This window comes from Ambystoma mexicanum, chromosome 2p (genome assembly GCF_040938575.1).
Source record: "Ambystoma mexicanum isolate Mex_15411 chromosome 2p, UKY_AmexF1_1, whole genome shotgun sequence".
Lineage (NCBI taxonomy): Eukaryota > Metazoa > Chordata > Amphibia > Caudata > Ambystomatidae > Ambystoma > Ambystoma mexicanum.
This window is the reverse complement of record NC_090923.1, coordinates 298758229-298784244: the sequence shown is the minus strand read 5'-3', so window position 1 is coordinate 298784244 and position 26016 is coordinate 298758229. Positions and strand designations below refer to the sequence as shown.

The following is a 26016-nucleotide window of genomic DNA, read 5'->3' as shown; positions in this document are numbered from 1 at the left end:
CCCTTAGTTCCCCCCTGCTCTGCCACCTCTGACTGAAGTACCACACCCCACTCCACCTCAAAAAACTCAACAGCAGCAATCATCTCCACCTGGAGACCCTGAATGCACGCTCAGCCAACAAACACTCGGCTGACATCTGCCTTCTTCTTGAAGACACTGACCTTGACATACTCGCACTCACTGAGACTTGGTTAAATGCCAGCTCAGTAACTTCCTTTGACTTTTTCTTACCCAATGGTTTAAGATCACCTCCAAGTTTGAACCTGGCAGTGGAGTTACCTTAATCTTCCCTGAGTGGATTCCTTCTTCCATCCTACCCACTCAGCTCTATTCATCCTTTGAGAGCCTAGTATGCAAATTGGGCATCCCTCCATCCTCCACCCTGACAATTGTTAAAATGTACCAGCCTCCAAGCGCTTCCTCTTCGTTTATCTCAGAGTGGGATGATTTCTGTTACTCCTTAACTCTTAACCATCTCCAACCTGCTACTCCCAGGTGACTTTATCATCTAATAAGACTCCCTGTGCACAAAATACTCCTTCTTCATTGACCTCTGCACCTCCCTATCCCTCTCCATTCTTCCTTCCAACCCACTCTGCCGGACACACGCTGTGTGACTTCATCCACCCCGACCTCCCTCTCTCATCCCCAATGGTCACCCCTCTCTCTTGGTCTGACCGTTCTCTTCTCTCTTCTCTCCTCCCACTTGAGTCCCTATGGTCGTGTGACAACTCCTCCAAAAGCCCTGCCAACCTCGTTCACAAACATCTGTCCGATGAAATGCGTGTCAGCTGCTGCCTTCACTTCCACCTTCATTCCCCCTTGCCGACCCAACTCAGACCCTACCTCTGACACTACTCTCAGCAACCTCTATCTTTCCATTACCAACCCCTTTGACATCCTTGCCCCAGTCATGTGGATCCATCTGAAACCTGCCTCCAAGCATAAGACCTGGTACAACTCTGAACTTGCAGACCTGAAACATAAGTGCAGGGCTGCAGAACAGAAGTGGCAAACCTCAAGTTCACCCTTTGATAAACTGGCCTGCTGCCTGCTCCAAAGGCATTATAGACACTCTATCCGTGCCAAAAAAGGGCCCTCATTCAGGCACGAGTATCTGGCGCTTCCAACAACACGGCTCAACTCTTCAAATTCTGCAAGGAACTTACCAACCTGTCCTCCGTATCCTCTGCCCCTACTCCTTCCCAGGCCCTTTGCAATGCACTTGCCACTCAGTTCACCTCCAAAACCCAGGACATACTGAACCGCCTTATCACACACTCTTCCAACCCATCCCTCCCCCTTGTCGGCCAAACCACTCACCCTCCTCCTTCCTCCTTTTCCTCTCTCTCTCTGGAAGAAGTCAACAGAGTTGTCAACTCCATGAAGGTCTCCTCCAAACAGGCTGCCCCTTGCTCACCCAGAACCATTAAGGACCAACATTTCCTCTTTCGCCCCTGCTCTCGCTGATCTTTGTAACCACTCCTTTGCTACTGGTTCTTTTCCATCCTCCCTGAAGCACTCCCATGTGCGCCCCCTCCTTAAAAAACCATCAGCAGACCGTTCCTGCGAGGCCAACTATCGCCCCATCTCTATCACCCCTTTCCTGGGGAAACTGCTTGAGAATTTTCCCCTGACCCAACTTAACTTTCACACTGTACTTGTTGGCGGTCTCCACAACCATCAAATGGAAGCTGCTCTTCTGAACTCACGTGAAGAACTGCTCGTATCCCTTGATTCCAACTCCCATGCTGTCGTCCCCCTCCGTGATCTCTCTTATGCATTTGACACAGAGAACCATTCCATTCTCATAAAAAGACTCCATCACAGCCTTGGTATCTCAGAACGGCACTGGACTGGCTGACCTCCTTCCTAACTGACCACTCTTCCTAAGTAATACTGGGCACCTTCTCCTCACCTACTTCCTTCTCCTCCTGTGGCATTCCCCAGGGCTCCATTCTTTCACCTTGGCTCTTTCACATCTACCTTAATCTGCTGGCACACCTCATTTCCTCCTTCTCCCCCAAACTCCAGTGCTATGCTGATGACACACAGCTCTTCTTCAAACTTCCTGCAAATGCCCTTGCACCCTCCATCATCCAAAACATCCAGGCCTGGTGTGTACTTCTAATGATCTCTGCCTCGATTCCAGCAAAACGGAGATCCTTCCTATTGGGTACTCCGCACCCGTTTTCTTCCCTTCACTCTGGCCTTCCTCCATGGCCTGTCCCCCTGCTGCCTCCTCAGAAGCCAGAAACTTGAGTCATCTTCAACTCCTATCTATCCTTCCTCCCTCATACTCAGGATATTGCCAAGAAGTCCCACATTGAGCTTTTCCTTCTGAAAGGAATTCTACCTTTCGTCACCTTCCCCCAGAGACTCCATGTTTTCTGGGCTGTGGTTCTCTCTAGGCTTGACTATTGCAATTGCCTCCTACTTAATCTACCTTCGTTCACTCTCAGACCCCTCCAACTAATCCAAAATAGGGCAGCAAGACTTATCCTTGGCCTCAAGCCCAGGGACTGCATCTCTCCTGCCCTACAAAGTCTTCACTGGCTCCCGGTCACAGCACGGATTAAATTAAAATCCCTCTGCATCATCCACAACGCTGTCTGGGACTGGGGACCACTTTATTTGGAACTCTTTCTGGCTAAATATTCCCCTCTAGACACCTGCGACTCCTTGTGTGTAAAGCAGTTTGATAAAGAGAGGGCAGGTTGTTGGTTGCTTTCTCAGTGAGCTCCCTTTTTTGGAATAGCCTCCCCCTCCCCCTGCGTCTTCAGCAGGACCTCCTTAAGTTCCGGAAAAGCCTCAAGACCTTCCTCTTTACATCTTCCTTCCCTCGCTCTCTTCCCCTGCTATTCGCACAGTAGCTTGGTTGGTGTGCATGGCCCTTATGCATCCTCAGGGCCCTGTCCTCCCACATCTGATCATCCCAGCTGCTGTTTATTCTTTGCACTTGCCTCGGCTTATCCTCCAGCACTGGAGGTTGCACTTACCTTTCTTCATAGCACTTAACCTGCTGCTCTACATGAGCACCACAGCAACTATCCCATACCCCTCTTCCCTCTGCACTTGCACGTTCTGAACACTCACACAGCATAGTAGGTTCAGCTTTCCCTCCCCATTGTCTCTTCTTATATTGTTGTATTTAATTATTTAACATTGTTTTAATTGCATTGTCTATCATTCTCCTTTATACTGGCTAATCATCTTTAATAGCGATAATTGCTTCATATTTCTCCTTCCCATTGCTATGTTAAGGGTATTTACTGCCTTCTTGTCATCTGCTTTGCTGCACTCCCGAGAGTCAGGAATACGTTGGGGATGATTGTGCATAGTTTTATCAAACATCAGAGAGGGTTCCTGTTAGCAGAGATCTCTTTGCTGGCTTCCAGTCAAGGGCATGTTTTTTTATCCGTTCCTGCATTGCTTCTCCGGAATGATCTTGCTAAAAAGCTCCACTCGGGCCACTGAGCCCCTTTAGGAGATATGTAATAGCTTAATGATAAGCAGAGTTAATATGCCTGAGCCTAGCTTATTGCTATGGTAAGATGGTCTAGAAAACCCCAGTTTAAGCAGAATTGAGAGGCCGGCAAATCCTGCACTCAATAACGGAATTAGTCATATTGTAAGGTAAAAACTGCTTTATTAACGATTCAACCTAAAGTAGGAACAGAATACAAGCATTGAATCTTGTGACTCTCAAAGCTCCTCATACAAAACATCCTATTTTAAACAAAATATAGATCATAATGATGATATCAGAATTCAAAACCTATGGGGTCAGGGGATTGGTAAGGGGCTAAACTACATACATATTTCTATAACTGTTAACTTAATTGGGTAACACTTATCGACTGGCTCCTCCTGGCATCACCTCTAAATTGATAACAAAAATAAGACATTGCATTTACAACAAATTATTGATCAGTTTATTACCTATTGTGTGGCCTGGCTTTGGGGGTGTTCATTGGTTGGTATCTTGCTGGCCAACCTTGAGCAACTGATAGGTCATCACAACATGAGCCAAATTGGAAGTAGGGGATAAGAAGCCCACAAATTCAAGAAGACAGCCATTCCTCATCCCCTCGGCCATGAGCTGGGGTGATCCGCTTTATAGTTAACTTTGTACAGCGCCCAGTGTCTGGAAATATGCATGAGGGGTAAATCAGGTGTCATAGCTGTGGCTGTACTAATGAATAGAACGTGTTCTTGAATTATGGGCCATGTGTGAGAGGACAGAGTTTTGAATTCTATTGCCCTGTATTTTACCTACTATTAATTCAAATATCTTAGTTTTCTCTACCACTAGGACTTGCTTGAGCTTACTCTTCATCAAACCTTTTAACCCATAGATACCCTACATCTGGCTCTCAATGACGGTTGTACTTTTCCAGACGTGAATTCATTTGGGTGTGTACTTCTTGCGTCCTGGTAATCATTCTCTGGTGCCTTCTCTGCAGCATGCAGACCCTCCCTAAGTTATTCATAACCTTGGCTATTGCTTCAAGCTACTGTCTGAGCTCTGCACAGATCTTCATTTTTATTATTTCGCGTTTTGAATTCTTGTGAAACCATGAGGCCGTTCATTCACTTTAGAAGCGTGATGCAGCTTCCATTTAGGAAAGGATGGCTGCTCATTACTGCTGCTTTTCTATGTTAGTGAGTTATACTTTGTTATGTTGCATTCAGCGCATTTATTGCTTATATTATGTTCTTCATGTCTTTATCGTTACAAATGTTAATATTCTTCATGTATAAATGCATATTTGACCAAGGGCGTTTCTTCGTGTTGAGTACACGTGTTCCTCATGTCTAATGGATGTGTGTGTATGGTTCTATCGTCTGTCTGGTCATTCTTGCCATTGTGTTCATTTGGTGCACCTGCTTGGGACATGGGTGGTATGGTTGCCTCAATGAATAACGTTTCTCATCTGTGCAGTATTGGGCTGGGGGAGGGGCATTAACTATAGATGACATATTCATCTGTCCCCCAAAAGCTCTTAGCACCCGTTCCTTGTTTAGGTGAAAAGCACTTAGTAGTGTGTAAGCTCTTGTGGTGGGATCAGGAAGTTCTTTGAAGGCCGTAATGAAGAGCAAAATGGTGAATATCGGTGCATTAGACAGCACAGAATGATTAAATAAATGCAAAGACGATGGCCATGATGGATGAGGATGTCTAGCATACTTTTACATTGTTACGTTACTTATTACAAATAAAATGAAAAATATCATACACTTGTTAAGAGGAGTTCGTTTTTATTATTGAAAACATTTTGTTATAAAGACAATAATTACAATCTTTAAAGCATTTTACAACTGAACAGAGAGAAAAGTCTACCAACTGTCTACTTGTATGGTACATTTACAGAACTATTATCTGAAAAAAAAGAAAATTCCTAGACATGTTAACTGACGTTGCTTTTACTTCTTTTGCAGCTATTGTTAACATGGAGAAGCGGATTAACTTTTAGCATTTAGAAACCAAACAGAGAAAAGTTGAAAGGCTATTAGATAAGAAAATAATAACTAAATAACGGTCTATTTTGAATTAAATTGGACATTGTCATTGAAGGAGATTGAGCCGTTTGAAAAGTGACAGAATGGAGGAGGAACAGAGGAAAGAAAAAGTGGAATACACGTATCATAGGTAGAGGGATTGGGAGACGCAAAGCAGCTTTTTTTTAAGAGTTAGTTTCTTTATGTTTACTGGGAGATAGGTTAGAACCAGCGTTTGTTAAGAGAGATGACCACTGGTAGCATGCTGATGGTTGAGGTTTCCAGTAATTTCTTATGGAAGATTCACATAGATGTCCAGTGATGGTGTGCTCTAGCACCTTGAAGCATCTCATGTGCTAGATTGAATTACCAATAAGTCTCAGAACCAAATAACTGGACAGACTCAAAGAATATGGCAAAGTACTACTTTATTATCAGCATAGAATAAAGTAGGGCAATCTGGCAAACAACACGCTGTAGTCCATTCACTCACAACCAAATTTGGTTACAGAGGGGTCTTATACCTCAGCGTATGTCAGCTATGACACCATCATACGTGGTAAACTGTAAAACCTATTGAAGGGAGGGATTGTTTAAGGGAGCATATGTACCTATAGTATATATAAATGTGACACCATTGGCTGCCTCGTATCTGTTAGGCACGCCACAAACTACCTCTAAATGCGTATAATCCTGACTATAGCAGAGAAATGGCAGCGGGTTGGCCTTTGCAACATTTATAGCATGTTGATACATAGACCCTATGATTGGTTGGTATGCTTTTCCAACCTTGGACTTTCAGCTCGTTAGCAGCACGTAAGCAAAATGGACCAGGTGCCGAGAGCAATGTCAGACTATTCCCTGCTTTCCCAATTAGTCCATCTTCTCTCATCGGTTTGGCCCCAAGCCAGGGCTTCTTCTTAGTAGTTGACGTTGCAGCCTGTTCTCTCTTCTGGGACTTTTAAGGGCGTGTAGGTACACTATTTTCTTCATCTAGAGCTTAATGAATAGCCCTTGTTTTTCAACTTCTCAATGACGTGTGAGAAGACCATGAATTTGTCCATTTCGACCTGCTATTTGTTTCAACTGTGCTAGATGTCATTACGTCTCTCGGCCTCTAGAGACTTTCTCACCCCACCTTGCATACACTTTTGGCATCTTTAAGTGTCCACTACTTGGCTCTTGCAGATGTTTTCTTCCTTGCTTAATCTAGGAGAAATGTGTTACGTACATGGCTTATCCATTTGACTCCCTTTGTCCCTTGCAAATATTCCTTGAAGTAGCATCCAGTAGCATCCTTAATCCCATGCCAATAGACTCTGCTTTATTTCTCACACAAAGCTGTTTTTCCAGCGCCTCCTGACTCTGCAGCCCTGGTCTGTCTCTGAGGTAACTGGATTGATTTCAATAAGAGTCCGACGTCCATTTTTCCATCATGGCCGCTTTAGCCACGTTATGTTTTTCTCTGCAGCAAGCTTCTATACGTCTCATCTACCTTGCGTTTTCTGCATATATACATGTATTAGTCAGCAGGTTCCTTTATCTTTTTTGCATATATGATTTCTTCATATTTAATTAGAAATGTCTCCTGTTACTTCAGTTACATCTTCATTCTTAAGTATTTGCATATCGTTTCAGTGTGTCTCTGTGTCTTCCCTTTGTGACGTCACTCTGCTCTTGTCAGATTTCACATATAGCTCTATGTTGTCCAGTGGTGTGTGCCGACATCTTTCCAACCTGTCACTGCAAGGGTACATTCGGTACGGTTGTCGGAGTGCATATCGTCTCTCATGCATTGATGTGGTATTGGGATGATACGTGGTGTCCCGCATAGGGCTCTTCTCCTGCTGTTCCATTATGACGGAGGTGAGGGGGCAGGAGCTAGGGATGACGTGTCCACCTGCTCTTCTACAATGGTCATTATTTGATGTGTCTCCAGACCAACGTCCGATAGTTGTTCTATTGCAGTAGCTCTGATGGAATGGTTTGTGTAGACTTCAGAGAGATTTTCGTGTATAGAAATGGTTTTCATTAGAGAACCCAATACATTTTTACCAATAGGTTTTCTGGTGTACCACTTAGATGATGTTGGAATTTTGCCTTCTTGTCTTTGGACAGGTACACAAAACAGGGAGCGGTACGGGATCATTTAGAAATGCAAGTTTCAAGGGAATGTACTCGACAATAAGGATGACCAGTAACGGCATACATTGTACCACAGTGATCACAGAGAGTGTGGTCCGAAAAGGGATGATTGGTTGTTTATTGGTTCATTATCATTTTAGCAAATCTGTTGACATGTTCATCTGTAGCAATGGTAAATGCATTGCGGGTAAATTACGGAGCCCTTCCCGTCCATTTCTAGTGAAATCTAGCCGCATTGTAAAGTTAAGGGATCCTCACAACTGAAGACTTCTGATGATCGAAGTATTTCGAAATCTTTTCTAACAATGTGTGGTTTGTCTAGGGATGTGCATACGTCTGATCTTCTTGCTTGTTTTACAAAGACTGGGAAGACATCATTAGATGGGTGAAACCCATCACTTTGCATTAAGCTAAAAGGAGCATTAAAGGGGGCAGTGTCTAGTAAGACCAAAGCAAATTGATGCCATTGTGTGTGTGTGATAATGTTTCCCATTGGTATTCTGCACTTCAGCATACAATTTACATAGGAGGGTACACAGTTGAGTGCCCTGGGGTATTGGGAAGTGACAATCTAGATTTTTCTCAGCAAGCCAGTTTTCAAAAACATCCACACACCATTTAGTGTTGCTGCCCCTTTTCTATTGGCAATCCATTCCATTGTAGCACTATCATACGAGCGGGCCTTTTGAGACTGAATTTGTAGCCTTGGGTGATTCACAATCATCCTCAAACCACTGATCCAAGAAGGTGCCCAGAGCGTGAAACAATATAGTTTGCTGATCTTCTTTGCATGTGAGAATGTTGTTTGAGTGTGGAGCGGATGTATCAGCTTGTAAATAAAGTGCAGGTCATTTTTGGGCCGGTGCATAGTTCTTCCTCCACATTGTATCATTGTTTAAGTATGCTGCATTTACTTAGCGGCAGACTGCTCTGTTCATTCAAGCTGCGTATTGCTGAGGATAATGGCGCTTGTTGGGACTTTGGTTTAGAATTTTTAAATGAGCGAGTTTATTTGGAATTAGGGCTGAGATCAATAGATTCAGCCCCCAATCGAGCAATGTGTTTGGATGATGCATCAATCCAGCGTTCTAATTATTAATAGTAGACCTCTAAGCTTCTGTAGATTAGTATTTACAAATCAAGTACAAAACTTAAAATGTGCAGAGAGTGGCTGCCATCAAGCTTTTGAATGTGCAGGATGGTGTCCTTAGACGAGCTTGTACATACATCTTCTGGATCCGAGCTCCCTCTTAACGAGTTTTGTCAGTGATTGGTTGTCTTCTAATTCACTTTCCCTAGCACAGGATCTGGCATGGATTCACATGCTCATGAATATTCCCGGTCATCAGGCTGGGAATCCTCTGTAAAAGAAAAAACAGTTTCACTTTCACTTACAAACTGTATTTCTCCTCTAAACCAATCAATGTTCTCTGGTTCATACTGCCCCCATCCAATGACGGTCTTCTCCATAAGCCCCCCGCCCCACTGGCAGCGATCTTCAGATGTTTACTGCACGCTTCAGTGTTGGGAGTCCTCAAGTGTGCTCTCCAAGCTATTTGTACGTTATTTCGTGTTTTTGACAGACATACGTTATATTTTTGTTTCAAAGAAGCCTGTGTGCTCTTTTCTTCATCAGCCAACAGTGGGGACCCGTTGTTGGTGAAGTTCCGGGCCTGTCAAGGGCGAAGAATGGCGAAGATTTTACAAGGCCTTTGGGTCTACTTTGCACCCTTCGACCATGACGGAGGTGAAGGAGGTAAGATCCCTCCTTAGGCCCTGCACCAAATGCGGGCTATGGAATGTGTTTTTGGATGACAAACACCTACAGTGCCTCTACTGCCTTCACCCGGGCCACAAGGAGGTAGAGGGACAGGCACAGTAGGATGGCGGCATGGCTTAACACCAAGGCCTCTGACCCGTGCTCCGTGCAGGGGCATGCCTCACCCAGGACCAGCTGGTCCGAGGAGCAGTCTTCTTAATATTTTGAGGGTACCTGATCTGTGGGGGCCTAAGACAAGGCTAAGAGCCGCAAGTCCAAGTCCACCGGGTTCATGGTGGAAGCAGGTCCCAAGGTGGATAAGGCGCGATCAACATCACCTTCTGCCTCCATTGCCAGCCTACCATCTAGCTCCTCTTCATATACCCTGGCTAAACTATGTGAGAAATCTGAGAAGCCACGGACAGAGAAGAAAATGGCTGAATAACCCAAGCAGGTCCAACCGGCACAGGCTAAGACCTTGTCGGTGACACCGTCAACACCTTCTACTGCTACGACAACTAAGGGTCACTGAATCTGCGAGGGTAGCTCCCACGGTGCAGAAGGTGTCCCTACCCCAAGCTGCAACACTGCCGCAGTGACTTTGACAAAGTCTGCAGGCATGCCAGAAGGTGTGAAATCGGCTCAGACCCCGGTTCAAGACCCTCAGGGGGAGGGGGGGAAGAGGGGGGTGAGGAGGTCCTCCTGGGCCATCACACAATCCATGGAGGTCTCGTCCACGGATGACGAGAATCAGGAGTCCTTACACACAGTCCACAAGGACTTTGAAGAGGAGGACAGCAGCAACCAAGGTGCAGGGCCTAGTTTTCCTGTTCTGCCTGCTCAGACGAGGGACATTTCATTGGATATTCTTTTGACTCTACACATCTTGTTGTCAGAGATTCAGATGAGGATGTCCCCGGCTTCAGGACCTGTGGTCCCCCAGGTCCCTGATCAGCCTCCTACGAAAAAGAGGAAGCAGCATCGGACACCTCCGTTTCAACCTCCTCCTCCACGTCGTGTCCTGTCTACCCCAGCAGAATCGGACACAGGTACAGGGACTGATATCGCCACAACGATGGATGATGACGAAAACATCATTGTGGCGGACGGTGAATTGCCACATTTGGATGCACCACACAGGGTGTCCCGACCAGATGAAGTGGCATCGTTCCACTACATGATTGCCAGAGCCTCAGAGCTTTTCCAGCTGGTGCCTGAGGAGACCAAGAAGGAGAGCCAAGAGAAAAAGGATCATGGCAGTGCCCTTTCTGGACGATGTCTAGGGGGTGGGCTTGGCCCGTATGAAGAACCCTCGCACGGCTCCAGCCAAGCGGGACAGACTGGAGAAGAAGTATAGGTTGCCGGACTCCACACCCAAGTGCCTGACGTTGCAGCCATCACCAGATTCGATGGTATCGGCAGCCGCGAGGAAGCGGTCGGCTAACCCCTCCTTGTCATCTTCGTTCCCCCAGAGAGCAAGGGGAAAAGGATGGATGCCATGGGAAAGAAGGTGATTTACACTGCACCGTCCACTATCAAGGTGGCCAACGCACTGGAGATCCTGGCCAGGTACAACAGGGAGCTGTGGTACAAACTGGGGTCCATTCTGGAGTTCCTCCTCAGCGATAAAAAGATGGAGGCAATCGCTCTCTTCCAGGAAGGGGGAGTGGCTTCGGATCACGCCATCACTGTGGCATTGGACGTCGCCGACACAGGTTTCCGGCAGATGAGAAACGGTGTCTGCCTTTGTCGCCAAGGTTGGATTAAAGCCACTAACTTCCATCAGGAGGTCTAAGCGAAGGTGCTGGTTATGTCCTTCTAAGGAGAGGATTTATTTGCAAAGGTCGTCGAGTCCCTCCAGGCCATCCAAACGGACACATAGATGGCCCTTTCCCTGGGTACTCTCCAGCACCACAGCTCTTCTTTTTGCTCCTCTAGGGGAAAATCTGGCAGGTCTGCAATTCTCCAAATTGTACGGTCAACCTTCCAGATCCACAACTCAGGAAGCCTACAGAGGCCGTTCCCAGACTGACGATAGTGGAGGACAGCGTCGCCCACAAGGCAGGACGCCGGTGCCAAAGCAAGCCTGAACTGACCGGGACATCAGGCTCCCACCCGTGCATCCTGGTGGGATGCCAGCTGATGAGGTCCGCCAGCGAGTCGAGAAAGTTCACCACCGACAGATGGGTGCTGGATGCTCTCACCCAAGGACACACCCTGGAGTTTCAACGCAGGTGTCCGCAGATCCCACCGGTTACCCGACAAGAGCAGCACATTCCTCGGCTGCTGGAAGAAGTACGGGCCATGCTGCGAAAAGGGGTGATAGAGCTAGTTCCCAAACTGCTCCGAGGCTCCGGAGTCTATTCCAGATACTTTTGTGGTCAGAAAGAAGACAGGGGGGTGGAGGGGGCTGGAAACCTCTCCTAGACCTACGACAGCTCAATAAATACCTGAAGTCCCAAAAGTTCAGGATGGCCATGTTGCAACATGTGCTCGGCCAACTGGAAAAAAGACTTTTTGATGTTGTTGGACCTGGAGGATGCCTATTTCCACGTCCCCATTCACATTAAACATCGAAGGGTTCTATGTTACGTAGTGCAGGGACAGCACTACCAGTTCAAGGCTCTACCTTTCGGCTTGAAGTCGGCACCCAGGGTGTTCTCGAAATGCCTGGCACTGGTGGTGGCCCATCTCAGTCCACAGGGCATGCACGTATACCCGTACCTAGATGGCTGGTTGATTTGTGCCTGCTCGAGGGAGCTGGCAGACGGACGCATGGAGATGACCGTCTGGTTACTAACGGATCTGGGATTCTGCGTCAACTTTCCAAAGTCCCCCTTAATGCCATTGCAGAATACGCTGTTCCTAGGCGCCAGACTAAATTCAGTGTCTTTCCTGGTGACGCCCTCAATGGAGATGTTCGCAGCCATTCAAGGAATGGTGCAATGGCTGTCGTCGACTAAGATGGTCACATTGCGGACCCTCAAGTCGTTACTGGGCATGATGTCTAGAATTTCCTGGACACACGCTGGATATAGGTGTCTGGAAGCTACACAGCCAAGATCCCTCTTGACGACGAGTTCTGTTGGGCGATAGTATGGTGGGGCATCCGCTCCAACATTGCCCAGGGCACGGCATTTCAAAACCACCCATACCAGGAGACGGTAACCATGGACGGTTCCCTTGAAGGGGACGCCACACCGGATGTCTTCACACCAGAGGCCTGTGGCTGCCAGAGGAGAAGAATGCCATATGAACATCATGGAGCTACAGGCAATGTTCTGGGCCCTCAAGTCGTTCCCTCTGTCCCTGGAGGGCAAAGTGGTGAGGATGTTAACGTACAACACCACCACCATGTTCTATATCAGGAAATAGGGGGGGGCACTCAATCCCTGGCGCTCTCCTAGGAGGCACAGGGCATGTGGCACTGGGCCATCGGACGACAAGGGATGTTCCTCATCCCTCTTCAACTAGCCGGAGTCCAGAACACCATTGCAGACTCCCTCAGCAGGAAACTGCACACACCTGCCATGAGTGGGAACTTCGGTAGGATCAGGTGGACCGCCTCTTTGTCAAGCAGGCCCCAGATCGATCTATTTGCGACGGCAGCAAACTCCACATGCCAGAAGTTTGCCAGCAGATTTCACCAACCGAGGAGCCTGGGGGATGCATTCTCCTTCCTGTGGGAAGTGGTGTTTCTGTACGTGTTTCCTCCATTCAGCCTCCTGCTACGAGTCAGCAACACACTCCGACAGTGTTGGTGCAGGATGCTATTCATCGCCCCGGCATGGCCGAGGCAGATTTGGTACCCGTACCTTCTCAGCATGTCAGTGTCTCCTCTGGTCAAGCAGCCAGTGGTTCCAGATCTGCTCACCAGAGGAGGTGGCGTAATCTTGCATCACAACCCAGGATCGCTGAAACTAAGACCTTGGCTCCTGCAGCCCTAGAGTTTGGAGGCTATGAGTTGCGAGCGGATTGCAGGGAGGTCCTCTCCAAAGCCAGAGCGTCATCGACCTTGAAATGTTATGGTCACAAGTGGAAGCATTTTGCTAGGTGGTGCCGGTCACAGAAGATTATCCCTTTGCGGGTCACGGTCCCACAGATCCTGCTGTACTTGCTATCCTTGGCCAATGCCGGACTGGCACACACCTCATCTGGCGGCTATCTCCCGCTACACCAGGTCACCAGGTCACTTTGGTCCCACTGACTCCTCGAGGAGTTTTTCAAAGGACTTTTCAGATCTTTCCTGCCGGTGAAGGCTCTTGCCAAGGTGTGGGAACTCAACGTCATTATGACAAGGCTCATGGGGTCCCCCTTCAAGCCTCTGCAACCCTCCCCGCTCAGGTTTCTCTCGTGAAAAATGGCTTTCCGTCTGGGCATCACCTCTGCAGGAAGGGTAGGTGAGATCCAGGCCCGATCCTGCAAGCAACCGTACCTGACTTTACACAAATCGAGGGTGGTGCTGCATTCGCACCCCTCCTTCATGCCAAAGGCTCTGTCTGAATTCCACCTCAACAAGCTTTTGGTGTTACCTGTTTTTTTTCCCAAAACCTTTGTTGCTAGCAGAAAGGGCCTTGCACTCGCTGGACGTTGCTTGTGCCCTGAAGTTCTATGTGACACGCATGAATAGTTTTTGGAAGATTTCTCAGCTGTTTGTGAACTTTGGTCCTGTGAACCATGGGAAGGCCTTGTCAAAGGCTTCCATTTCAAGATGGCTCTCCGGCTGCATCACACACTTTCAACAGTTGGCTAACTGACCGCTGAGAGCCAACTTCACTAGAGCGATCGCTGCAACGACAGCATTCCAGTCTGGTGTTCCCCTGCTCCCACATCTGCAGGGCTACTATGTGCAGGTCTATGCACACCTTCAGGAAATTCTACTGCGTCAATGGGGATTCCAGGGAGGAGTCTAGAGTCAGCCAAGCTGTGCTATGCAACCTTTTTGCTCGAGATGAGACTGTTCCAGTGGTAATTGTAATTGCTTCTGTTGCCTTGTCACCTCCCGTGGTTGTGTAATGTTGTATTCGTTATTCATGAGCATGTGAATCCATGCCAGACCCATGCTGCAGAAGATTTAAGTTACTTACCTGTAACTGTTGTTCTCCAGCATGGGTCTGGCATGGATTCCCATGCGAACCCTCCCTCCGACCCCTCTGCGACTCTTCTTGGTCATACTGCCACTTTATGTGCTTGCCACATCTGAAGATGGCTGCCAGAGGAGGTGAATAGGGAGAGGACTGTCATTGGATGGGTTCAGTATGACCCAGAGGACTGTGATTGGTTTAGAGGAGAAATACAGTTTGTAAGTGAAAGTGAAACTGTGTTTTCTTTTACTGAGGATTCCCAGCCTGATGACAGGGAATATTCATGAGCATGTGGATCCATGCCAGACCCATTCTGGAGAACAATAGTTACCGGTAAGTAACTTAAACTTTCCTTTAAAGTGCATGAGGTAACTAACGAGCAAAGCAACTATAAGATGTCCATGCATGTCTTTTTGAAAATGGATCAGTGAATTATAAACAATCGTATTCTTAAATTAAATTGAGCATTACAAATGTGTCTGATTCACAACAAAGTTACTCTTTCTTACCATTAACTTAAAGCTGGAGAGGGCTATTCGATTCACAAAGAAGTTACAGAATGCGTACTGTCTTCTGACTCCTATTAAGTCAAGAGTAAATCAGGAGAGAATCATACTACCTTCTTTGAAAATCAACCACATTGTTTTTCGATTGGAAGGACTTTTGAGCACGCAAGTCTTGTGTTAGCCTTCCTACAGTTCCTGGCAGGCTGTTCATCAGTACTGATGTTGACTATGAAATTAAATGAGTAGTGAATTATTTAATGTTCCCCTTTGATGCTGATTGACTATTAATAACAACATCTAAACTATTTGACTATAAAAGAATATGTATCAGCTGCACAGAATTAATGAACTTGAGAAAGGTCCAATGTGATACTGTGCTTATAATTAACTGTTGTGTTGAAAGGTGTTCTGCTGTCATAAAATCCCAAACCATGCACCTGTGGTGTTAAATACACGGCAGTCCAGGAAAGGGTGTAAAGCTGGTCTTAAGTTAAATACAAGGAGTCAGCCTTTCTTCTGTTTCTTTTTATAGGCCCAGAACGAGTAGTTGATGTCACAGACGTCACAAAACAGAAGGAATGCAAGATGAAGTTGAAGGAATTTGTCGACTATTACTACAGCACAAATCGAAAACGAGTTCTCAATGTCATCAATTTAGAGTTTTCTGACACCAGGTAAGAGCGAGAATTGTGCAATCTCTTATGTGTGTTCAGCAATGTACACTACTCTTTTTGGTTTTGGCTATTAGGTGGCACAATAGAGCTGCCTATAAAGGCAAAACTGTTGGCGTAGATATGAAATGTCATTTATAGCGCAGATAGGACGGTGGGTCGTGAGTAGTAACAGTTAACCTGTGGATGTTGTTTGGTCTTTTACCCATCGATTGATAACCGATGGATTTACCAATTCATTCCCATCCATTATAATCCCCTCAGAGCCCAAAACACACCTTTGTGGGATATCTTTTGAGCTAGCTCTAAAAAGCAACTTTCAGTATTGTTTTATAATTTGTATAGTGAAAACCTAGGTCTAGAGCAATGGAGAGATGTACAGGTCATAGAGCAAAATATTTGAAGCAGCAATTTAATGAGTCACCAAGTAAACCGTACCAATATGGGGAGGGTGCATAAGATATCTGAATCTAGATTACACCAAGGTGTTGTTGGAACGTGCAGAGAGACGGTCTGGATTGCCAGTGGGATGGAATTCCAAAGGAGTGTAGCATGAGAAAGTCGGTTGATAGGTTTATCCTTGCAAACTCTAGTTTCCAGTCTGTTCATGCCCTTACTGCAGGATGACTGCTTGCCACCCAATGTTTTCATTTTGGCCCTCAGTAGCCAGGGGTACCGGCAGTGGTTGCCTTGTAGATGAGGAATGTGCTTGTGAACCATATCCTACCCAGGACATGGACCCAGTGTAATTTGTCATGGTTGAGGTGATGTGGTCACGTTTCTTAGAGGTTGTTGTAAGGTGAGCCTCAACATGAGGGGGGCCAGGTGAGCAGGTGTGAGACCTGCAGGGAGGGTTTTACCTTCATCGATATAATAGATCACTAGGGCTTGAACCACCTTTCAGATGTCCCAGTGTGGGAGGAACTGCTTGTTCTTGTGTAGTAGAGAGATCTGATACCAAACTGGTCAAGCCATTTTCGTGATGTGTTGTTCGCAATAAGGCCTAGGGATGCAGTAACACAAACTATAACATGTATAGGATTGTAATTGTTATCCGTAGACAGTCTTCGGAAAGCTAATGACTTACTTGCGGTTGTTAATCAGCTCCCATTGAAATAAAAGTATCTTAACAAGTGTTAAGAAAATATGTGTATCCTTGCATTGAATTCCTGTTACGAATAAGCATTAGCAAAGGCAACAGTTTTGGCTCTTTTATAGGTATCAGATAGTCACTTGCAAGACACTGCCATGATATGCCCACAAGTGAGGGGTCAGTAATGCGAGGCGGACAACTGCTTGTAGATTTCTCAAAATATGCCATTTTATTAAAGAAATTATAATAGGAAATTACTTTGCTTGCCCTACTCTACAGAGGAATTCCCTACCTAGTTTAAAGGCTAAGGGGACATTCTCTATCATGGGTAATTTGGCTCTCACACTAAACAACAAACATACACAAGAAATATATAGCAACACAATAGAATAAAAAATAGCAACACAATGTCTGAATGGCCTTCTCCTGTCCTGGGTAAGATCCCTTCCCCAGGTTTAAAGTCCACTCCAAAAATGTTCAGCAAAAGAAAATAAAGGTTTTGAACCAGTTCATGAAAGTCAAACCCTGGTCCACTGGCAACACATCTTTGTTGTTGGATAAACAGAACCACATCCAACCTCCAGAAAAAGAAATTGCACCATTGGTAATCCTGGTTATGTTGATAAATTGTCTCTACTTCAAGATAATGTGCCACGGTTCAAAAGAAATTGTAATATGCTCTCAATATTAATAATACACAATTCTTTAAGACTTCTTCAGTTACAACTTTGCATTTGGTATATTTGTCAGGATGCTGTCCCGGTTCTCCTGCTTCTTTTTTCAACAACCACTATTCTACTGTTGTTACTATGAGAACAGTCACTTTTGTCCCACAGTACGATAGTGCTTCACCCACTTCAATGTGACATCTGCTGACCTTTTATATACCACCACAGTACAAGTATTACTACTACTGCTTCAGTATGTTTGAATTATTAGGTAGATTGTCACCAGACACTTCAACCTCTTCAGGTAGGCAAGGCACTCTTATTTTTAATAGCTTTCTTAAAAGGGGCAGCCTCTTTTTCTCTTCAGTCTAACTACCACAGGAACAACCTGCTTCTGCCATTCGGACTCTCTTCGTTCTAACGCCAGCAGTCTTTCACACCAAAAGTTGTATTCTACTTCAGGGTATTCTTCACAAGCTGTTGGTTCCCCTTTTCCTAGCTTTGCTCTCACCTTTGCGCCAGGTATCAGCCCAAGTAATTGCTCAGAACCATATGTGCCACTCTCTCAGCTTCAGGCAACAATAGGGTGCTTGTTTCTTATGCCACTTGATTGTTAACAACTTTATATGGCTCTTTAACTCTTAACAAGACAGGTTTCACTCTGAAAAGGGCATGCTTATTGGCTTGGGTAATGCTTGTTCTTCTCTCTATTACTTTAGACTCTAGACTTTACTTCCACGGAATAGAATAAATGTCACGTCTGCAACACTGCTCACATGGGAAAAACGCAGCCTCCTGCATGTCTTCCGCTGCACAGCCTCTGCAATTAAGAGTTTGGGAGAGCAAAACTCTCTGAGCTTGCAGATGAAATCTGCTGTTTCCACACTCCAGTGTCCCGTCTGCTCTTTCCCTTTCTTGTGATTTGTCATCCTTGTGCTTCTCCTCCACTACTGCTACTGCAGCCAGCCTTACAGCCCTTGTTTCAGCTCCTTCTACTACTATGCTCGTGATGGGGCCCTTTATGCCTCACAGGTTTGACAGTAAGCTTCAGATCATTAGCCTTAATTGCCTGACTACTGTAATGGATACTAGGCTTAATTGCCTTACTACTACATCTACACACCTCTTCAGTCCTCTTCCTCATCTCAGTACCTTTAGGATTCTGGGACTTGTGGTTTCTTCCACACAAGTTAGTTTTTTCAGATTCTACATTATTTATAAGGGAATATTTAATTCCAGTAAGGCTTTTTACACAGGGACTATGAGAGTTGGCTATTACAGAGGAAGATGGTTTAGTGAATACATTTCCATAATCCTTTACATTGTACCCTAGGATTTGAGGAAGTCTGGGATGCGAAAAAGGATCTTTCTTTTGGCATAGTTTGTTCTGATTTTCTAACCTGAGGTTTCACAACCTTAGATCTCGTATGAGGTTGAGAGACATTAAGATGACAACAAGTCATAACCTATTCAGTTAAAGTGGTAAGAATATTCCTGTAAGAGGAAAAATACTGTGTCTCATCCCACGGAATCTCCTCTCCGCCCTGGGCCATGTCTCCTCCCAGGAGATCCTCCTGCTGTACACCACCCCCAGGGTTGGGATCAGAAAGCGTCTGCCTTTCCGTGGCCACCTGGGAGGAAACCTTAGGCAGGGGTTCAGTGAGGGATCCATAGAATTCCTTTCAACGATTTGTCAGCTCCTACCATTTTATGGCCAGGTAGTACCATTATTGTTGGGAATGCAAAGCCTATCCCATGCCTACACAAAACCCCTCCACCTATAACAGAAAAGACACAACTCCAACTATCATAATGCAAATAAAAAGGCAGGACAGGGTAGGCTAAACCTTCCTGACATGGGTCTAGCTGATCTATGGGGAAAGGCATTCTTTTTATAACTAATGATACACCTCCCCTCAGATATAGACAGGCGTGATTTTTTCAGTGACCTCTCAAACAAACATATCTTTAGACAATGCAAAGATTTCAGGGAACAGACAGCACAGCCTTAACTTTACATGGAAGAAAACCAGTTAAATAATAATATTCTTAAAATATTTCCTTTTGTTTACTGCCACCGTACACCTACTTGTCTTAGGTGTTGTTCTTCAGCTAGTAGATCTTAAGAGTACACTGGGAGTTATCTAGAGATAGGCCAATCCTTACTTTAATAGACAATTTATTCCACCCTTGGGGTATCAAGACTATGAGAAGTCTGTCATCCTTTTTGTACATTTAGAAATGGTAGTTTTGAGCAGCTCTTGGTCTAAGGATCAGACTAGCATCTGGATTTTTTTACCACTCAAACAAATTATTGAGATGGATGACCTGGGACTCTCATTAAGCATTTGAAATGAGATTAAAGCCTTCACATTAAAATCTTTTTAGGATTGGAGCCATTGCATGCTTAAAATCAGACCCATGATCCCATTATCGCCGACTATTGGTCATGGGAATGGGTACAATTTGGACTTTTTCTGATTTGTATATTGAGCCTGCCTTGGCACCTCCTTAGAGAACATCACTGTAGTACATGCGATGGTTAACTACTCTACCTACCATATGGGCAAGATTTTCATGACGGTCGAGGGGATAGTCCTACTAAACATATTGATGTACACATTTTGATTTTACTGTTTTTTTTTAATGTGTGGATAGAAGATTTTGTTTTCCAGGATGATGATGTATACTTTCTAATCAGTTCTTCGGTTATAGGTGGTAAGGTCATCATTGAGGTGAGCTCAGAGGTTATACTCTCACAATTGATGTCTATTACCTTTCTCTTATTGCTGAAGCCATCTGTTCCAAATACACTCCTGGTTGTATCTCAAACAGATAAGTGCCCTTTCTCGCCTTCTACTTCTCTTTCTATAGTTGTGTGTCATCTACATATTATTGCAGCGCACTCCTTTCAATCTAATCTTTAAACCATTGAGGTAATAAAAAAATGGGCATGGTTGATTACAAGGCTGATCTCTTAGGGACTTCACATATCGATGACCGTTTGTGACATGTTGGGGACCAGTTGAAACTGTTCTCATTGGTGCCTAAAGGATCCCAGCCCTTTCACTCCACCCACTGATGACACGTGGGAGAATATGGTCCAATGTGTCAAAGGCTGCTGACAAATCCATTTAAACCCCAAGAGTTTCTTTGCCTCTATCTGCTTCTCTAAGAATGTCTTCTGTAAGCTTGAGGATGCAGGTTTACTGCCCAGGTTTGTGTCTAACACCTCAACATAAAGAGTGTAGAAAAGCTTCAGGAGCTTGTGAATTGTAAAGTGTATAGAAAAGCATATACATTAAGGCCTCCCACTGTATGCACTAGATTGTATGAGAGTCAGCCACAAGATCTTGTAAAACTCAAAGGGTTTCATGGCCTCAACCTGGACCTCAAAAGATGCTGTCTATAAATGTGTGGGTCTTTGGTGACATGGCAGTCAGGTTTTAGTTCCATGCTTCGGTCTAAAACCTGACTGTAAAGGATGGAGAATAGCAAATGTGTCCAGACTAGTGAAAAAGCCTGTGTACATGGGCTAATGTGTGTAAAGGAAGATATTTTCAGAGTTTAAATATATTATGTGGTGCATTTTGATGCAATTTATGTTAACAGAAAAAGAATGTGTAAAGGATCTTGCTCCTTTTATGTGGAGGAGTAGTAACCTCAAACAAAAGCTCACCGAATCTGTTGAAAGTTCAACATAGTACATAAGTCAGAGTAATAGAATTCACATGCAGCATGATTCGAAGTAGACATGAGATCATAAAATAAAGGAAATTGAAGTCAAAGTTTAAAACGTACATGAAAATATTATTCATATGATACATACCAAGAAATATTGCAATGAATAATTAAAAATTACATAAGTAAATCGAAAAAAAGTTTATTTTGTTAGAGAAATAGTGCTTCATTAGTGTATGCAACTTGAAGAATGTTGTTAAAGCGGAATCCCTGTCTCTGGCCTTTTCTGCAGCTATTTGTATGTTCTCATTGTTGAAATACACATTTTGTTCACCTCGAAGATGAACTTGAAGTCTTATTGTTGTATGCGTAAGGCAACAGCTCCCTCTAGCAGTGATAAAAGGCAAAGCAGGCAGGACGCTTCGGACAAACATACATCTGGCATTTTCTTATATAGTATGATTTGTTTTTTTAAATAGAAAACATCCAGTTTTCTAAAATTATAGCTATCATTAGTAACCTTGCAATGTTACGGTAGGTTGCATAATGTTCTGTGTCGAACTAGGGTCTTGGTCGAATTATTATGATCTTACGTTTTTTATTTTATTTTGAGTGGACCACACCCTGTAGGAGCAAAGAATAGTTCATATGGTAACAGCTTGTCTAAATACTTTTCCATTCACTAGCAGCCAGCCAAGGATTGGGTCAGCATTTTTTGTAAGTGTCTCAATATCAGATATTGACAGCAAGTCAAAGAATGGAATCATACCACCCAAACTGTCTGCCCTCCTAGGAGAACAGAATGTAAAATAAATTAGTTTGGTCCAGGTTTTATCCCCATTGGGAGCGATTTTTAAAAGGTTCAAGGACAGTGGATTTGAGCCACAATGAGGTTTCGCAGGCGTTGCTATTGCTTCTCTTATGTCTGAAATGCTATTAATGAGGCTCAATTATGTACTTAGATCTATGGAGGGTTTAGGTGAGTTAATTGATTGAGGTGGATTTACTAAAATATGTATTGTCTTAAATAGACTCTGGTTTACCTGGTTGCTTATTTGTGTAGTGTTTGTTTTATGTGCCCAGTGTTGATTTTTGATACTGATGAATTGTTAGTTTAAATTTGGATTTAGCTTCTTCACTATTCTTTTTTTGTTTTATTTTTTTCTTTATTCAATATAGTTGAAATAATTCAACTTTTTCAATATAAACAACAATTTCAATTACAAAATTATTTTACACATTACTATAAAAGAATGAACATTGCATAAAACACAATACATAGATTAAAAAGGTGAACAGTATATGATAAGGTAAAATAAGCACAATAAAATTAACGAATGGGTGAAAAACGCTGAGAAGAACGATGAGAAAAACTTTGATGTATCAAAGAAAAAATAAAATTATTACATATGCATTTACATAAACTCTTTCTATTAATGATTCAAATAAAGTACATATACGTTGTACCCATGACAGACAAATGGAACATAATTTTTTTTTTTGGTCACAAGGCATAAATTGCATCTTCACTATTCACCTTTCTCTTTTTGGCCTAGATTTAGGAATTAGCATGTGGCAATTCATTTTTACCTGTTTCCTGGTGAGAGGCATTACTTGGTTGACTACCTCAAATCCTGTTTCGGGTCTACTTGTCTTTCCATATCAGGGATACTTGAAAGGGAGATTTCTATGTATTTCACTTGAGTGAACCAATATCCTGATGTTTTTCCATGCCTGCTAACTATGCAGACTGGAGCTTTTTAAACAATCTTGCTTTGCACTGGAACACTACACTCAAAATATAACAACTACTTGATCACTCCAGAATAAGAATAGCAAAATAATTTCCTTTACTTTGTACTGAAATGTTTTGACAGATAAGTGTACTCTTCAGTTTTTTTCTAGAAAGTCATTCTCTTCTGAGTTAAGTCAACAGAGATACACATTTCTGCATAAAGACAGTGACATAAATTGGCTATATTAAGCATAGTATAATATGATATGATATGGCATTTGTAATGCGCCGGTACACAATTGTTTCAAGGCACGACGAGGCAAGGAATGGGGAACAGAGGAAGGATAGAGACAATGATCTTACTAGGCCAAGAGACATTGAGATTGCGCAAGGGCAGGAGAGTGGGAGTGAAAAAGTGCCAGGGAAAAGGGGAGGGGGTAGTGCTGTACATAGGATGAAAACAATAACAAGATGTGCGGCCAGCAGGTTGCAGGTGCAAGGGTAAGTGTAGACAGCAGGTGTACAAAAGTGCAGGTAGGGGGACTGTAGGGTTACAGATACAGACCCAAGTGCAAGAGTTGCCGGGAGGCAGTGCGGGTGTGCAACTCGACAGGCAGGCACCTGGGCCTTAAATCAGAGGGTAGCTAGGTGACCAGTGCTGTATCAGACAGGAAATCAGCAGGGGCGATGAAGAGAGAAGGCAGAAGCAAAGAGCAAGGTCTTGTGGTGCTTCTTGAACCGGAGATGGTTCTCCTTCGTTTCAGAGAGGCAGGGAGGCTGTGCCAGAGGGAGGCCCTAGCCAAATAAAGAGATCTACCACAAACTCGTTGCTTGGAGAAGCAACTGACCCTGAGCGAGTTGGAGGAGCAAAGAGCTAGAGTAGGAAAGTATTTGCGAAGAGAGAGTTGGAGGTATTGAGGACCCGGGCATCAGAAGGCCTTGTGGACAATGCAGAGGGTCTTGAACTTAATCCTTGCAGCCACTGGGAGCCAATGCAGAGATTTCAGTGCTGGAGAGTAATGATCCCTGGGCTTGAGGCCAAGGACAAATCTCAAAGTACTGTTCTGGATGAGTTTGGGAGGGCAGAAAGTGGAAGCAGGCAGATTTAGAAAGCTAAATCTGCTAATGATTCTACACTCCTGGGGCCAAATGATTCCAGTTGCCACTTTTAAGAGCAGTATTATTGGGAAATATAAGGGAGGTTTTCAAGAAATTCTGGTAAATTACAGCTTTGATGACATGGTGTTAAATAAACAAAATATAGTGAGTTACAGGGACTTGTTTTGTAAGAGGGAACATACCATCCCTTCTCTTTTTAGCTTATGCTGTACTTCTTTACTGGTAGGAAGTTGCGTATTCAGAATGGTCAGTGTAAATAAAGACGACAAAAGACACAGGTGATTAATATTGCCCTCCAACTATAGAGCACTATGGTGACACTTCTAAAATCCCCTCTTGCAGAGTAAGCACGTTCAAAATGTATGTGGACATTTCTTATTATTATTACTGCATCGGAACATCTGGTAAAGGCTAAGAACTACAAGTAAGATGCCTTGCATAGGCGGCCATCTTGGCGTATCCCCCGGGTGAGAAAACACCTTCTAACTCCTCTTGAAGGCAGGCTGTTCATTCCCCTGTGGCATCCAAGAAGGTGTGGATGATGACCATGAGATGCAATACCAAAACCACAACTAGTACAGCACAGACACGATCGCTGCATTTAATGCTTTTGCGCATGCCATGGGCAACTTGGACATGCGAGAAAGACCTGAGAAAGGGTTAAGGAATCCATGTGCCAAGATTACATGAGGAGACTGCTTAGATGGGGAAACTGCTTTTACCCTGATGATCTACAGGGAGATGACCCCCTGATAAAAAAGGAGATTACTTTCAAGATGACTTCAATATAGGGTTTCATGAGCTAGATGATTATCTGGTGGACTTTCCTGAGGATAAAGATCCTCCCATGTCTACTTCTACATAGGCTAAATCAACATACATGGTAATGCTACAAGTGCAATTGTATGCAAAGGGAAGAGTAAGAACCCACTCCAGCATTTGTATTCAAGAGGAAAGGAAGTTAGTAATTTAATCGAAGGGAGACTTGGTGTACCCAAACCAATAGTGTTGTACCATAATAGAGTAATAAAGCAGATGGATCATAACATGGAAGCACTAGCAGTGGCCAAGTCTGTCAATGCATGGATAGAAAGAAAATAGAAGTCCATGCCCAACCACACCAACAAGTTGTCGCCCTCAGAAATCCACAAATGATATGTGCGAGCTGACAAAGAAAATAGGCACATTTATTCCATGTGAAAGAAAAGGACAGCAACTTACAATGTCCACATCGCAAACGCAACTGTGTTCCCCTGTAGTGGTCCAAATGGGTGGAAAAGCAGGCTATGTCTGAGGTAGTCAGGACTCGGGAGTAGGCAATTATTTAAGAAGGCCGTAGAGCTGCAAGTACTGTCATGAAAAGCAATTTAGACACAGTGGAATTCACAAGAAGGCAGTCCGCTAATGCAAGTACTGACATACTCATGGCTGTCAGTACCTAGATTCAGGCCTGAAAAACAGGCAAACCTGATTAACATGCCAGTAGATGGGGCGCATTTATTTGGCAAGACAGTTGATGACACCCTTAAAAAGGCAAAAGAAGAACAGGAGACACTGAAGACTCTGCAATAATTATCAGACTCGACTTTCTAATGAAGAGCTTTAAAGGAGGGATCAGGCCATGACCCAGTTCATTATTGCAGAAAGCATTTCATTTTTTGTAATACACAAATGGTCCCTGACTGTAAATCCAATAGGTTCACAGCCAGACCCATTACCGGCACAATATGAACAATATAGATGAGGCAGAGGATGTGCTCCACCAAAGCTGAATGGCCCAAAACAGTGTCTCAAGACACTTAATGCATTCCTAGTTCACCCAGTCATTTGAGGATAAACATGTTTGTCCAACAATGGAGACAGTCATCAGTACAGATAGACCAGTGGGTATTAGACATGATAGAGGTACTGTGTAGAATTCCTGACTTTCCCGTACAGCATTCCACCATGGAAATCTCATCTCCAAAAAGACCACATGCAACTCCTCCAGGTTGAGGCCATAGCTCACCTACACTGGAGGTTGTTAAAGAACATCAAGGAAAATAACATCTCT

General features: G+C 44.3%; 1 protein-coding gene across 2 annotated transcripts in view; it reads left to right on the top strand.

The window, feature by feature from the left end:
• PHF2 (PHD finger protein 2) overlaps positions 1-26016 on the top strand; it is a 732343-nt gene that overhangs the window by 492084 nt on the left and 214243 nt on the right. For both annotated transcript variants that reach the window (XM_069643584.1, XM_069643583.1), the window contains exon 5: positions 15529-15670. In XM_069643584.1, coding sequence (XP_069499685.1) covers positions 15529-15670 — 142 coding nt within the window. The remainder of the gene's footprint in view (positions 1-15528; positions 15671-26016) is intronic.